Source organism: Colletotrichum siamense (genome assembly GCF_013390195.1).
Source record: "Colletotrichum siamense strain Cg363 chromosome Unknown KSG_Cg363_contig02, whole genome shotgun sequence".
NCBI lineage: Eukaryota > Fungi > Ascomycota > Sordariomycetes > Glomerellales > Glomerellaceae > Colletotrichum > Colletotrichum siamense.
In genome coordinates this window covers 5607428-5623639 of record NW_023501015.1, presented here as the reverse complement: position 1 = coordinate 5623639, position 16212 = coordinate 5607428, and the positions used below count along the sequence as shown (strand labels likewise).

The following is a 16212-nucleotide window of genomic DNA, read 5'->3' as shown; positions in this document are numbered from 1 at the left end:
CGGGCGTCGCGGCATTTATAAGGAACACATTCTACCAGCGCCAACAAACGACTGCGCCGACAACAAAGCGCCAGCCTTCGGTCCCGCTCGACCTCGAAACAAATTGTTCGCCTCTCGTATCACTCCAGAATCAAAAAAGACTCTTATGTAGGCAGGCAAGCAGGCCCTGGTACTCGACGAAGTCGCATCCGCCGGACCTCAGATTAGGCAAGCCTGGGGCATGATGCTAGACTGTAGACCCGGTACTGGCGCAGGCGGCATCGGCAGCTGCCAGGTCGACCTGCGTGATGATGCGACACGTCGGCACCCTGAGTGCAGAGGGGCAGTCCAGAGTGTTTCGGCGGGGAACATGATGTTCCGAATGGTTGAACAGTTTGATTTCTATCAGTCTTCTCTAATATTCCTTAATCTGGTCTTGCAACTAAACCTAGCTTTAATACGAAAGCACTCATTCCACCAATTTCCACTCGACATACTTGAACTCAGCAGGCACCAGGCAAGGCTTTGCCGAGGCCCCTTGTGCGTAAATGGCAAAGTGAGACCCGGTATTGGGAGATTCACGTCCCGAAATCCGATGCGTCAATGCCCTGCTGGAAACTGAGCCAAGACATTCGCCAAGTAGCATTCCCTCTTTTGTCTTAGAGCTACTCGTTGCGTAAAAAAGCTCGTAGCCCAGTGATCGCGCTTGAATGGTGAATTTGACCGCAGTCTCGTGGCCGATGCTCGCAACTTTCTCCTAAGAAACTGTTAGCTGCTTCATAGCTCGTGCAACTAAGACTGCGACTTGTATAATTACCGTAAACTCTCCCTTCTCATCAATCACCCTGCAAATGATCTCATTATGGCTTTCGGAAGTCTTGCACAGACCGATTGAAGCATGGGCAAATTGGGACCACCAGATGGCCGTGCCTGCCTCTTGGCCGACGGCACCTGGATGGAATTCCAGCTCCACCATCCAATCCATCGAGAACTGTGTTTGCTTGCGAAGGAGCATGCTAGGACACTCAAATTCCGTGATCTGATAAGCGCCTCCGTAAAGCTGCAATCCTGTAGAGCCGAACTTAAACGCGTTTTTGAGGGGTGTCCTCAGATGATACCATCCGAGATCGAGCTCGGGACCTCGAAAATCGTCGCGCCAGTGAGTCTCTTTCTTCTGTTGGGCCCCAATGCCATCAGCCTTCATCTCAAGAGTGATTTTCTCCCTGTTGTTGACTATGGGCCACCCGTCTTCCCATTTCACCGGGGCGAGAAACGTTTCACGTCCTAGTTGCGAGCTTTCAGAACCACCGTTTTGAGGGCGCACGCCGAGAAACACTGCCCACCACTTGCCCCTTGCGTCGTCAACAAGGTCCAAGTGTCCTGTATTGCGGATCTCAGGATGGGTGTTGTTGAAAACCATGGGATTAACCGTTCCTTCGGGGCCCGCCTCCCACGGACCAAAAGGGCCTTCCTTTGAACGGAAGATCCACTGTTGATGGCCCTCATCCGTACCACCCTCCGCCGTGCTGAGGTAGTAGAACCCATCCTTCTTGAAGATATGCGGTCCCTCGGCGATGCCCAGACCAAAGTCAGAGAGCCGGTTCCAGCGGATCGGTCCGATGCAGTCTCCGGTGGACAATTCGATAGCGGTCGTGAACGACGCTAGTCCCAGACCATGCCGCTTTATGCTGGCGTCTTTGATCTGGTTGACCGCGGAGAAGTAAACTTGTCCATCTTCATCAACGAAGAGCTGTCAGTTCTGATGTCAGTATGTGTTTTGTTTTGTATAAATGAAGTTGCGCAGATTCCACACAACGTACGTCTTGATCGATTCCCGGCACGTCAAAGTAAACGGCCTCGGACCAAGAGCCACGCTCCCAGATGTTGTCCGTAGTCACATAGAACCCGCGGGGTATGGTTATGTCCTAATCAGTCACGTCAGTCAAAAGTGTTACAAGTCCAGGCGAGGGTCAGTTCATGCGAGAGCCTCAATTGAACTCACTTACCCATTCCTTAGGACGGAAACGCTGGGTGCAGCCGACAGACACGTAGAACCGGCCTTGCCAGTGTCTTAATGTCGGCGCCCAGATTCCTCCAGACGGCTCCGTTGTCCTCATGTCCAGCTGAGACCTCCGTATGAGGACATGACCGATGAGCTGCCAGTTCACCAAGTCTCTGCTGTGATAGATGGGAATTCCGGGGAAGTATTCAAAAGTCGAGGTGACAAGGAAGAAGTCCTCGCCAACGCGGCATATTGATGGGTCTGGGTTGAAACCTGGTATGATTGGATTCGAGTATGACATCGTAACGGTCTGTTTCGTAAAATGAAATGGTGATGCTGACTGCTTGTGTACAGAATCCCCCAGTCCTCCTTGAAGGGGTAACGTCCTCATTAAGACAGCTCTTGCGTAATATTCATCGTCAGACCGGGACGTGTTGTTCATGTAAGAAGACCCGCTGACAGGCTCGGATATCCCGAAATACAGTGTTGAGATGGATCCCGGTCTTGGACAAAAGCACAGGCTCGGATATTCCAAACTGCAGTTGAGATGACTACCCTTTTCGGACAGAAGCACAGTTGATCAATCCTCCGCGGCGAATTATCAAGGAGGGGGAAGGTTGAGAATCAGGCTCAAATGAGCAGGTAAATTGTCGGCAGGCGAAATCATCGATTTGCTCGCAAGGAAATCCCGGCCTGCGCCCCCAGTCAAGGACAGCCAACGTCCCGTCGAATGCCACAAGACGCCCGAGACCCCCAGTGCGGAGTAAAGCCACTGACTACACACAGAGGGACGCGAATAACTTAAGTGAGCTTTTGGCCAAGGGACTGTATTCACTACAAAATTGGCCTAATGCTGGGTTATTTTGACGACCCGGCTCTCTGGTGGGTTGTTGGCGTTGCAGAACCGGCTTTTCCGCAGATTCAGATTCATCCGGGAAAAGTGGACGAAACTCCGGAACGTTCCCCAGACTGGTGGATCATTACCCCATTACCCCAGACTCGTCTTCCGCTAGTAACTGATGTTTGTCCAGAGAACAAGCTGCTGTACGTAATTTTTCAGACGAAGTAGCTCGCAAGATGCCTGATCCATAAAGGTTTCCTATTCCCCTCTTATTGTTAAGTTTACTTTGGTCTCGTCCAGCAAAGTGAAGTCCTACTTACACGGACAAAGCCACCACTACGCCATACAAAATGGACGTTACAACAAAGCCTGACGATGTTTCACTGAAAATGGTGGAGCGGCGGACAGAAGCCCCGATTGCGCCTTGGGAATCTGCGAAAGCGAATCCCACCATTATTGCGCACTGCTTTTGTGCTGGTGTTGCTTCCATCCTCTGGGGGTTCGATATTGGTAACTCCGATCCGAAGACGGCACCCCTTGGCAACCAGATGATGAGCTGACGCTGAAAATTCCCTCTTCTCAGGCATCAGTACAATCACTATCGCGCTACCCGGTTTCAAGATGGTCTTTGGCTATGAATACGAGGGCCAGTTGCTCGTATCTGCAACTTGGAACGCGTTATGGGGGGCAATGACATTCTTGGGCATGCTGCTAGGTATCCGCTCGATCCAACAGTCTGGTATGAATGTATTATAACCATTGACTAGGAAGTCTTATGTGTGGCTGGGTGTCAGATCGATTTGGCCGTCGCCTAGGTTTCCAGATCGCCTCGGGCATATCCGTACTCGGCATTGGACTTCAGTATGCCGCTTCCGAGCCTGGTCAACTGCTGGCTGGAAAGATGGTAAGCTTCAGTTGCTCAAATCGGACACACCTCCCTCCCCTGTACTAATGGCTAATTGATGTCAGATAAATGGCCTGGCGTTGGGCTTCTTTCTAACCCTCACCCCAATCTACATCTCCGAAATCGCACCGCAGCCTCTCCGACCGGCGCTGACAGCCGCCGTCAACCTCTTCATCAACGCGGGTCAGATGACGGCCATCGACATCAGCAACACACGCTTCTCCATCCTCTCGCCTGCCTCTTACAAAGTTCTTTTCGCCGCGCAATGGGCGTTCCCCTGCTTCTTGGTTCTCTACACCGCTGTCATGCCCGAGAGTCCGTGGTTTCTCCTCCGCAGCCAGCGTGAGGAAGCCGCGAAGAATTCTTTTCATAAGCTCTATCCTCGCAATGAAAAGAGTGCAGAGGCTGCACTGGAATTGATTCGGAGTTCCATTATGGAGGAAAATGAGATGGTCCGTCTACAAGAGGGGGCGAAGTATGCAGACTGCTTCAAGGAAACCAACTTCCGGCGGACCAGAATTGCATGCGGCATGTTCTTCGTCCAGCAGTTTACAGGCATTGCATTCTATGCGCAGGCGTTGTACTTCTTGGGCATCACGGGATTGCCGGTGAGCCTAACATTCAAGCTTGCGCTTGGAGGATTCGGCCTAGCCATGTTTGGGAACATCGTGTCTTGGTTCATCCTGAACTACATCGGTAGGGCAAACCCAACTCAAGAATACTGGCACACTGACTTTAGCTGATACCCAACAACAACAGGCCGACGAACCCTTCTGCTGGTTGGCACCATCCTCAACTTTATGCTCCTCATGACGGTGGGCATTGCGGGATGTTTCACCTCCTCCGCCTCTCTGTACATCATAGGATATCTCATGAGCTTTGCGCAAATTGTATACGCGCCGACCATTGGTGCGACGACCTGGGCGGTTAGTGCTGAGGCCAGCTCGCAAATGCTTCGAGCGCGTACGCAGGGTGTAGCCATGTTCAGCAACGCCATCATCAGCTGGGCCATGGGTTTTGTCACGCCCTATCTCATCAACACTGACAGTGGTGCGTACTTGCTAGACTCATTTTGAAAAGGTGATTGAAATATGTCCTGACGATCTTGGCGATAGCGAATCTAGGAGCCAAGGCAGCTTTTGTGTGGGCGGCACTTTGCATCGTGAGTTTTGCGTGGGTATGGTTTGAGGTCCCCGAATTGGGTAAGAAGACCACCTCTGAGCTAGATGAGCTTTTTCGCCAGAAGACACCCACCAGGAAGTTTAGATAGTCATCGGCTGGACGATGCGTCGTTGTTGAGATACACAGAGCAAAGTCGTGCCGTACAACCATATGCTTCTTCGTGGGGCGGGTTCGCCGCATGTATCGCTTGAAAATATATATAATCTGACCCATAGCATCAATCATCAGATGCTATCAGTGGACCTTACTGTTAGGTAGCTAACTGTGACACTTCCATTATGTATTTATCTTCTAGCTTCCGGTGTTTCTTTTAGTCCGAAGTCGGTTTTGAGCTCCTGTCTCAACTCAACCTCCCCCATGCAGAGAGCCAGACCAATGGGAACAACAGCAAACGGAATCAACACAGTCCAAACTCTCTTAATTGCCTCAGTATACACATGAATGATCTCTTCCTTGAGCACTGGCTGAGCGTCAAACTGCTTGATGAACACACGGATGGCATGCTCATATGCGCCGCCGTGGGCGAGTAGGTCACGTACAGACGGCTCAGGGATGAGATGGAGAAGCTCGTCGAAACGAGAATTGAAGACGGCGGAAGGGATGGCGGCACCCCAAATAGCTCCAAATGACCGCGCGAAAGCCCATGCCGCAGTGGCGATCGCCACATCTGATTCGGGCACCGGCGCCTGGACAGCGGGCAGGGTAGCAGTCAGGGAGAGGCCACCGCCCAATCCGGCGAGAACTTGGAATACGATCCAAACGGCGGTGGAGGAGTTGGCATCCAGCGTGGTCATGCAGCCGACCGCTATTGACAGGAGGACAAAGCCGGCAACTATAACCATCTTGTAGTGACCGGTTACGGCTATAGCGATGCCGCCGGCCATTCCAGCCGGGGCAAGAGGGATGACAACGGCGAGGAGTTTGACCCCAGACTGCAGAGGGGTGGACTCGAGGAGAATTTGAAAGTATACTGGAAGGAAGAAGCTGAGCCAGCTGAGGACGATGCCGTGCAAGAAGGTAATGCTGTAGCCCAAAGCACAAGACATGTTGCTGTAGACCCGAAGAGGCATGGTAGGCTCACGGGCGAACTTTCCCTGGTGTACACCAAATAGTACAAGCCCAGCAAACCCAACCAGAAGGGGCAACAAGATGTGCCATGATTTCCAGCTGTAGGTAGTGCCTCCCCATGTCAATGGGATGAGAATAGAGACGACAGCGCATACGAGAATGAAGTTGCCGGAGTAGTCTACCCGTCCAAGTCGTTGGGCAACCGTGCCCTCCCGTTTGTGATTGACGCGTAAGAAGAGGAAGACAAGGGGGAGGGCGGCCGCGCAAATGGGCAAGTTTATGTAGAAGACCCAACGCCAAGTCGTGTTGTCGACGATGGCACCGCCGATGATGGGACCCAGAAAGGAGCCTAGGGTGCTATGAACAAATCAGTAATAGTCCTAACATAGACCAGAAGAGAGGAACATGAATACAAGAATATCATGACCATGGACACATATTTCATGCGATCGCGCAAAGGGGTAAGGTCGGCGATGATAGTGTCCGTCATGACAAATAGGCCTCCTCCCCCAAAGCCCTGAATGAGGCGCGCGGCAATAAGCATAGGTAAAGAAGTCGATCCGCCGCAAAGTCCACTCCCGAGTGTGAACAATGATAGAGCCACGAGCATAGGCATTCTCCTGCCAAAGATGTCGGCAGCTTGTCCCATCAATGGTTGGACAACCGCAGTAGTGAGGAAGTATCCGTTCATGGTCCAGATGTAGAGTGCGCCGCCGTGGAGGTCAGAGACAATGGTTGGCAAAGATGTGGCGAGGATAGACGCATCCAAGCCTGTCAGCAGCATAGCGAGACAGAGCCCGGGAAAGACGGCCCAAAAGCGCCAGCCTTGAGTCTTCCATGGTGTTGCAGGTTCGACATGATCGTCCTCGGTGAGTTGCTGATTGTTTGAGGCTTGGGGAGTGGGAGGGTTTTGTAGAGGTTCATGCGACGCCATAGGTGAAGTTCCCGGGTCTGGAGATCGTGCCATTCTGAGGTTCGGGTGTGCTTCTTGCTTTTGGTTGTAAATTCAGAGTACTAAGTGATTAAGGTATGAACAGGACTCCCAGGAGCCCGACTTAGTTCATTCAGAGAATACCAGAGTAATGATAATCGTGTGCAAGGGGGGGAAGGGCTCTGTGCCCCCGTACTCGTTGATGAGAGACGTGAGTCAAATTATGTGATACGGCTGCTGGCTGAACCTTTTCGACGAGACCTTTCGTACCTCCTAATGGGTTTGCGAGCGGAAATCCCGCACCGACACTCCATCAATGACAGGCGGCTGTGTTGAAAAGGATCGACGTGCCTCCACCACCCTTAGGCGGGTAGGATTGCAGCCCTAGCTTTGCTTCGACGCGTTTTCGTAAGGAAACCGACTGCAAGAACTCCTGACCGACTGCAAGGACCTTTGACTGTGCCGTAAGAAAACAATCAAAAGTGATTCAGCATGAGCCCATTTTGGGTACGTACACCCCGTTCTTCACCAATCACGGAAATAAGTCCCCCACTTCCCATTGATCCTTTTTGCCGCCATGCAAGTGATAGCATTTTCAAGTCTATTGAAGGGCACAGCAGCCTGCTATTGAATGGTATATCAGCCTGATCCTCAAAGGCACAGCACCCTGCTATTGAAGGGCGCAGCAGCATCACTGAGGCGACAAGAAACAGCCCTGACTTCCATGTCAATGAGAAGAGTATAGTATACGTAATTTCTTGCTGTCCAAGAAGAATTAATCGAGCCTAGTGACGATGACCACAGCTGCTTTCCATTTTTACCGCAGCTATATGTTCAGGACTAACCCGAGTGCCTGAATGAATCAGTAGAATCTAGGTTTTACGCAACTCAATACAGATACGCAGACATTCATAGTAAGGAAGAAAGATTGATAGCGACAAAGGAAATTTGTTTCAACTCTCAGAAGAAACAAAATAAACGCGTAAGACATTGCACATTTCTGTCTCGACCAACTCCCAAGCGATCCAAGTCACTGAAGGTACCTAGTCTGGGCGGCCGCCGTTTGCATGCAATCAGCGACCCGTTGAAGCGCCTCATCCTCTCTAGGAAATTCATGACCACCCTCGTGCACAATGGTCTGACCAACACGCAAGTCGCAAAGAGATGCCAGATCTAACCCCTGTTGGGCGTATCCGTCCTTAGCGCCAACTACATGCACCGTTGGGATCTGAATCCTTTGCGGGTGGGTCCGGGGATGGTACCTTAGAAGGACCTCGATACTCTGGGGTGCAGTCTGCCGAACGTCCGGGTGCCTGCTCTCGAACTCGTCGATAACAGTGGCTGTCCTGCAGTCGTTCACCCAATGTGACCCATCTTCTTCAGGGATGGCGTTTCCGGCCGCATCCAGGCGTTCCGCCCGCAGACGTCCCGTCCCGTCGTACGTCAGACGAACCTTTCCCGTATCAAGGTCGAATGGCATCGACGCGCCAACAAATACTGCCGCCTTGAAAAGATCTTCGGTGAGATATTGCTGCTCGTGGCGAGCAATGACCGCAGCTGCCAAGGCAGCACCTTGGGAGAACCCCACCACCATGTCAAAGGGTCCTTCTTCCCGTACCACCTCCAAGAGGAACTCGTGGGCGGCCTTGACGTCCTTTTCAACAGGCTCGCCATGATAGCACAGATAAGGGCCGGGAAATATAGCTTCTACGGCTTTGCAATTTTCAGTACTGCCAGAGTCCAGAGTGAAAGGTACATTACTTACCTGGAGCTGGTGGAGCAACGTGCTCGCCGTCAAGGAAGTCAAAGATCCAATCATGAGGGAGTTTAGCACGCAGCCTCTCCAACTGGCTTTCCAGAATGCGGGCGTTAGTACCGTGGCCGTGAAGGCAAAGAATACGCATGGTTGGGGAGTCCTAACAGAACTAAGGTAACTGTTTTGGGGGCGATTAATGTAGGAACTGTCAAGCCGGAACTGATTGAAAGACTTGACCGAGACCAAGACGGCAAAATAAATACTTTGCAGTCCTAAGTACTCTGACTCCATCCGTGCCTCCTTGAAAACCAACATGCGCCACGCTAATGTCGAGACGGCATTCCTATCACGGGTGGCTTAGAGGAACGCTATCCCACAAGAGTTGCCCGGGTGCGTACTACCCCTGATTGACTGCGTGTTGTTTCATTCATTGTCACCTGAATATTACGTTATGCTGCTGCGGAACCCGACGGCACATTTGGGGGCCATAGACTTCGTGCCGCTCTCAAGTTCCGCCGAAGTTTGCATGAACTGGTGATCTGCAGCATGCGTATCGTAGACACAACCGAAAGTGGTCATTCCCAAACCATATTACATCCCTTATCTATGATCCACCATTGGGACTACTTCCTTTAGCCCCCAAACTCGCAGAAACAACGGATGAATGTGTGCCATCAGCGCATGAAGCTGCTTCCATTTCAGGCATCTATGGCCCGCTGTCAGTCGATGATTTGCAACCAACCGGCCAATGGATGAGAGTTCGTCAGCTTTGACACATCTTGGATCCTGCGGATACATCGGATATGACCTAAACTAGACCGTGGGGGGATATCAGGCTGAGGAAGAGCTGGGGAAAGCGTCAGCGGCTGGCACACGGACCGATTAACCTAAGCCATCGTCATCATGTCTACCATCTTCGGTTCGAATGACCATCGGACCATCAATGCAGATGCAGGATGATGAGTACGCCTCAACTGAATCGAGGAATGACTTTCGTGAGAACGACTATCTCTCCGTGACGACGCTGTGTCTTTGGTCAGCCTGTGACAGGAACCTCAATGATACGAGTCCAGGCCTGGACTTACATGGCTGTGCCTGCAGGCAGCAACTGTGCCTCTGAGAGTTGAACAACCAACAGCATTCTGAGGAGAAGACATCATGAGCGCCAATAAGCGTCCGAATAAAAGAAATTTTCTTTGAAGCTTTGTGTTTGAATCGTGTGTCGATGACAAGTGATTAAAGGAAGTCGAATCCCCCAAAGACTCGATCTCGTTTTCGCCAGCCACCAGGCATCTTCAACACTATCTTTTCAGTCATAAACGCTTCAACTGCAATCATGTCAACTGCAACTGCAACTCCCCCTCCTGAGGAGGATGCCTCCATGCCAATTGCCATAATTGGTATTGGCGGCCGTTTCCCTGGCGATGCCACAAACCCAGAGAATCTGTGGGACATGGTTTCCAAAGGCCGCCATGCCATGACTGAGATACCAAAGAGTCGATTCAACATCGACGCTTTCTACCACCCTTATGCTGAGCGGCAGGGTTCGATGAACGTCAGAGGAGGCCACTTTCTGAAAGATGACGTGTCCGCTTTCGATGCTCCGTTCTTCGCTATTACCCCCAAGGAGGCACATGCCATGGACCCTCAGCAGCGGATGGCACTCGAGGTCTCATATGAGAGCTTGGAGAATGGTTTGTCATTTTTCCAGTCTTTTCAAAAGCGTCCCAACATCTAATCATGAGAAGCTGGAATCCGAATTGAGGATATTGCGGGAACGTCAATGGGATGCTACATGGCATCGTTCACGCGAGACTATTCGAGTCTGCGAGCTCACGATCCTGAAGACTTACCGTAAGACTGCCCTCACTACGCTATGCACACATGATGATTAGTTATTCACGTCTATAGCTTGTACGAGGCTACGGGAAACGGTTCTACGCTCATTTCCAACCGCGTCTCGTGGTATTTCGACCTGAGAGGACCCAGTCTCAGTCTGGATACCGCCTGCTCTTCATCGCTTGTTGCACTTCATCTGGCCTGCCAGAGTCTTCGGACAGGCGAAACAGAAACGGTTCGGAAACACCAGTCCTCACTCATCGATGGTCTCTTGGTTAACTCATCTTTCATTCAGGCTCTCGTCGGTGGCACCAATCTCATCCTTATGCCCGAAATGCAGCTCAGCATGACTGCTCTGCACTTTCTGAGCCCTGATAACAAATCTCAGACTTTTGATCACAAGGCTAACGGCTATGCCAGAGGTGAAGGGGCGGCTGTCGTGGTTCTCAAACCTCTGCATCTCGCCCTGCGGGACAACAACGTCATTCGCGGTGTGATCCGTGGAACTGGTGTTAATCAAGATGGCCACACGCCAGGTAAGTAGGAGGCACTTGAGTTCGTCCCTTATCGAAATTGAAAACCTCTGACCTTATTAGGCATCACTCTTCCTTCCGCCAAGGCCCAGGAAGATCTGATAAGGTCCGTGTATAAGAGCGCAGGCTTAAGCTTTCAAGACACCACCTATTTCGAGGCTCATGGAACGGGAACTGCAGCTGGTGACCCTCTAGAAGCTTCCGCCATTGGGGCAACACTGGGTGCCGCGAGGCCGCCTGGTAAGCCGCTCATTGTTGGATCCATCAAGACGAACGTCGGACACATGGAAGGCGTGAGTGGCCTCGGCGGCCTTATCAAAGCCATTTATGCATTGGAGAAGGGCCAGATACCACCCAACCTGTGGTTCGAGAAGGCAAACCCTAAGATACCTATGGAGAGATGGGGCATTCAGGTACGTGTAGCCACATTGAGCTACCACATAAACTTCCTTGCGCTGACTTTATGGGTGGTTCAGGTTCCAACAGAGCTTCTTGCGTGGCCCACTGATGGCCTCCGACGAGCGAGCATCAACTCCTTTGGTTACGGCGGAACAAATGCTCATTGTATCGTCGATGACGCCTACCACTACCTCGCCTCTCGGGGTCTCAGAGGCCTCCACGTCACTGTCCGTGGTGGTAAAACCGACGGCAATGTTGGCTACCAGCACAAGCTTACGAATGGGCACCATAACAGCAATGGCACCAAGGTCAACGGCTCTGTCAACGGATTCCACATACCCGCAGTAGGTGTCGCCACACCTAGTGAGACCGACAGTGAGGGCGGCGTTGAACACCAGTCTTCGCCTAAGGTGTTTGTGTGGTCTGCGCACGAACAAATTGGTTGCGATCGAGTGGCGGCTTCTTTGCTGGAGTATCTTCAACAGAAGCAAGTCGGAGAGACCTCTGACGAGGCAGAGTCACAACTGGAAAGACTCGCTTTCACTCTGTCTGAGAAGCGAAGCAGACTTCCGTGGAAGTCATACGTTGTCGCTTCGTCTGTGGAGGAGCTAACGATGAGCCTCGAGAAGAATTATCCCAAGCCTGTCAGATCCTCGCAGGTTCCAAAACTCGGTTTCATATTTACGGGTCAGGGTGCGCAGTGGTTTGCTATGGGCCGTGAGCTCCTGGTCTATCCTGCGTTCCGCAAGAGCATTCTTGAGGCTGGCGACTATCTTTCGATAATTGGCTGCCCATGGAACCTCCACGGTCAGTACAATAAGCACTTCTTCATGTTTCGGACACTTTCACCCGACTAACATGGCTTTTCCTCCTTAGACGAGCTCTTGCGCACGGAGAAGGCGACACACATCAACGAACCTAGCTTCAGCCAGCCTATTTGCATTGCACTACAAGTTGCGCTTGTCGACCTCTTGGCTGAGTGGGACATCAAGCCATCTGTGGTTGTTGGCCATTCCAGCGGTGAAATATCCGTGAGTCAGACCTCCTAGGCCACCATCGACGAGCTTCCACACATACATCGTTGGTGCTAACCATGTTCAGGCTGCGTATACAAAGGGGTCCATCACCAGAGAAGCGGCATGGAAGATTGCCTACCACCGTGGTCGGCTGAGCAGCGGGCTTCAGAAGCGCGGTGCCATGCTTGCCGTGGGCTTAGGCGAAACTGACGTACAACCCTACCTCGACAGAGTAACTGACGGCCAATTGGTCATTGCTTGTATCAACAGTCCTGCCAGCGTCACACTTTCCGGGGACATCGGCGCCATTGATCAGATCCAGACATTCCTGACCGAAGACAGAGTCTTCGCTCGGAGACTCGCGGTGAAGACGGCCTACCATTCGCCGCATATGAAGGCCCTCGTCTATGACTATCTGGAGTCCCTCCAGGGAGTTACGCCACAGCAGGGTTCGGGTGTGGCCATGTTCTCGTCTGTCACCGGCAAAGTCGTCGAGGACAATGATCTTGGTCCCGCCTACTGGGTCTTCAACATGGTCAAGCCAGTGAAGTTTTCACAAGCCGTGGACGCCGCTCTTACCTATCGGCCTAACAAGAGGCGAACGACCCAGAATGCCACATTCATCAATCTCTTTGTGGAAGTTGGCCCCCACTCTGCGCTGAAGGGGCCACTGAACCAGATCTTGAGCGCTCAGGAGAAAGGGAAGCTCGAGCTCCCTTATGTGTCAGTTTTGGTTAGAGGAAAAAATGCGGCGGTCACAGCCCTCGAGGCCGCCGGCAAACTCGCCCAACACGGATACCCTGCGAGGCTTACAAACACCAATCGGGTGACTGGTGCCACAGTTCCCCTGACAGACATGCCCCCATTTGCTTGGAACCGGACTTACCGTTATTGGTACGAGTCGCCCGTCTCCGCTGCCTTCAGGAAGCGTGAACACCCGCGACATGACCTGTTCGGTTCCCTGAGTCCGCATTCGAGCAAGCTTGAGCCAAGCTGGACGAATTACCTTCGAGTATCCGAGATGCCATGGATGGAACACCACAAGGTCCAGTCGTCGATCCTTTACCCCTTCGCCGGAATGCTCGTCATGGCCATCGAGGCTGCCAAGCAGATCGCCGACCACACGAAAGAGATCGAAGGCTATCATCTTCGTGATATCACCGCCGGCGCTGCCATCGTTGTCCCGGTCGAGGAGCCAGTCGAGACCAAGTTGCAGTTCAGGCGTTGGAGATCAGGGTCCAGACTGCCCGATTCGTTCTGGAACGAATTCACCATTTCTTGCCGCAATCGTCAGGGTGATTGGCAGCAGCACTGCTCCGGTCTCGTTTCAGTGAGCTACAGAGACACTGTCAACGACACTTTTAGGAACGAGCGTACGGCTGAGGCTGATAAGTATCGCAAGGAGTATGAAATGATGGCGAACGCAGGCCTGCGTGCTGAAGATCCTCGTCAGGTTTATGCTGCTGTGAGTTCACATTTTCGAGGTTGATAAATAGTAAAAAGGTCTCCAACTTACAAATCTCACGAAACAGATGGCAGAGCTGGGTTTGCAATGGGGTCCTTCCTTCACCAATCTGACTTACATCGGGTCTGGTGACTACGAGGCCCACTGCGCCCTCGAGATTCCCGATACCAAGAGATACATGCCCGAGAACTTCGAATTCCCCCATGTAATTCACCCGGCGACGCTGGACGGCCTTATTCAGATGATGATTCCAGCCTTGACTCCAGCGAACGTGCCTTTGGACAAGGCCAAGATTCCCCGCTTTGTCGAGAGTGTTTACGTCTCTTCAAAACTGAACACGGCCCCCGGTACAAAGCTCTACGGATATTCAAGCTCTGTTCCGTATGGATTCAACGAGTCGCAATCAATGGTGGCCGTGTCTGATGAGACCTGGGCTGAGCCACTTGTCATCATGAAGGGCTGTCGCAATATTGCACTTGAAAGTGTTTCTAACGATTCCAGTCAATCAACAGCTAAGTCTCTCCGAAAGCTAGGTGCCCGCCCCGAATGGGCCGTCGACATGGAACACCTTAACCCAACGGCCGGTCGCGAGTGGTTTGGACGCACCACGGACAAGATACCAGACACCAATTGGGAGACGATCCGTGATCTCGAATTGGCCTCCTTCATTATCTGCAAGCGCATGCTGAAGATGTACACTCCTAAGGACGCCGAAGGTTTCGCTCCACATCTCCAACAGTTCTACAAGTTCATGCAGCTGCAATACAGCCTGGCGACCGAGGGAAAGCTCAATTGCCAGACTCCTGATCTCGACTGGCTTAAGACTACGCAGGAATTTGACGATGCGCACTTGGCCAAGGTTTCCGATGCCACCATTGACGGGAAGCTGATGTGCAAACAGGGAGCGGTGCTTGACAAGATATTCTCTGGCGAGCTTGAGCCGCTCCAGGTCCTGAGGGAGGATGATCTTCTCACGGACTACTACCGCAACGGCATCGGCACGGAGAAGTGGAACCCCATTATTGAGGACTTCATCGAGTCATTCAAGCACAAGAAGTCCATGAAGATTCTTGAGGTCGGGGCCGGGACTGGAGGCACCACAACAGTGGTGCTAAACGCTCTTGGTGATCGGTCAGAAGTATCTGCTTGTCTCTCACAATACACATACACCGACATCAGCAGTGGCTTTTTCGAACCTGCTGAGGAGGACTTCAAAGAGTGGGCTGCTTTCCTCGACTTCAAGGTCCTGAACATCGAGAAGGATCCCGTCAAGCAAGGCATTACTCCGGGGATTTACGACCTCGTCATCGCGAACAACGTATTGCACGCCACCACTTCCATTGATGCGTGTCTTGCAAACTGCAGGACCATGCTGAAGCCGTAAGTCGTCTTCCTGCCTAATTATCAGATGCTCGTTGCTCTTGATTCTGTCCCAACCTACTGACATTCTTACCTGCAGTGGCGGCACACTCCTGCTGGTCGAGCTTACCGGCACGATGGCTCGCGTGCCGTTGATTTTTGGTACCTTGTCAGGATTATGGAACGGTGAGACACTAACCAGATGGACTTGAGTCCTTTCCTTTCAATTGCCGGATGGGACTGACTGAGAGCCAGGTGTCAATGACAATCGTAACTGGGGCCCCATGCTCACGGAGCAAGGTTGGCAGACCCGTCTTCAGCAGCAGGGATTCACAGGCCTGGACATGGTTTTCCGTGACCACGCGACCGTGGACTACTCCGTCTCCCTAATGATATCGAGAGCACTTCCTCTCCCCGTTGAGGAGTTGCCTCAAGACATTGTGGCAATCAGACCCGTGAAGATGGACGATTCCGACGAGTTGCTCTTCACTAACATCATCCACACCTTGAGGTCGCAGGGCTGCCAAGTGGATATCACTTCACTTCAGGAGACCGAGAACCAAGATCTCTCATCGAAGGCTTGCCTCTCTTTCATCGAGGTTTCGGAGCCTTTCATGGACACCATCAGCCAGGCTGATTTTGAAGCGCTCAAACATCTCATCCTCACAGCGAAGAGCACTTTGTGGCTTACTAAAGGTGCTGCTATGGATAGTGAAGTGCCCGAATCCAACCTGCTTCCAGGACTGAGCCGCACATTCCGAGGAGAAGTTCCTAGTATTCAGCTGACACTTTTGGACCTCGATCCGAGTGATGCAACCAATCCCAAGGGCGCCGAGGACTCGGTTCTTCGCATCCTGAGATCTAGCACCAACGCAAGCAAGATCGAGCGTCCAGACTGGGAATACGCTCTACGCGGCGGCAAAGTCTACGTCTCCCGC

The 16212-nt window shown here is 52.2% G+C and overlaps 2 protein-coding genes across 2 annotated transcripts; both read right to left on the bottom strand.

The window, feature by feature from the left end:
• Positions 1-448: 448 nt before the first annotated feature.
• On the bottom strand, positions 449-2282 carry CGCS363_v003469 (Non-reducing end alpha-L-arabinofuranosidase BoGH43A; the record flags this gene model as incomplete). Its single annotated transcript, XM_036635318.1, has 4 exons — positions 449-736; positions 797-1729; positions 1800-1904; positions 1986-2282. The coding sequence occupies 4 exons, from the start codon at positions 2280-2282 to the stop codon at positions 449-451; spliced, it is 1623 nt and encodes a 540-aa protein (XP_036500864.1).
• Positions 2283-5192: 2910 nt separating this feature from the next.
• Positions 5193-6943, bottom strand: FUS6-4 (Efflux pump FUS6; the record flags this gene model as incomplete). Its single annotated transcript, XM_036635317.1, has 2 exons — positions 5193-6333; positions 6390-6943. The coding sequence occupies 2 exons, from the start codon at positions 6941-6943 to the stop codon at positions 5193-5195; spliced, it is 1695 nt and encodes a 564-aa protein (XP_036500865.1).
• Positions 6944-16212: the final 9269 nt, after the last annotated feature.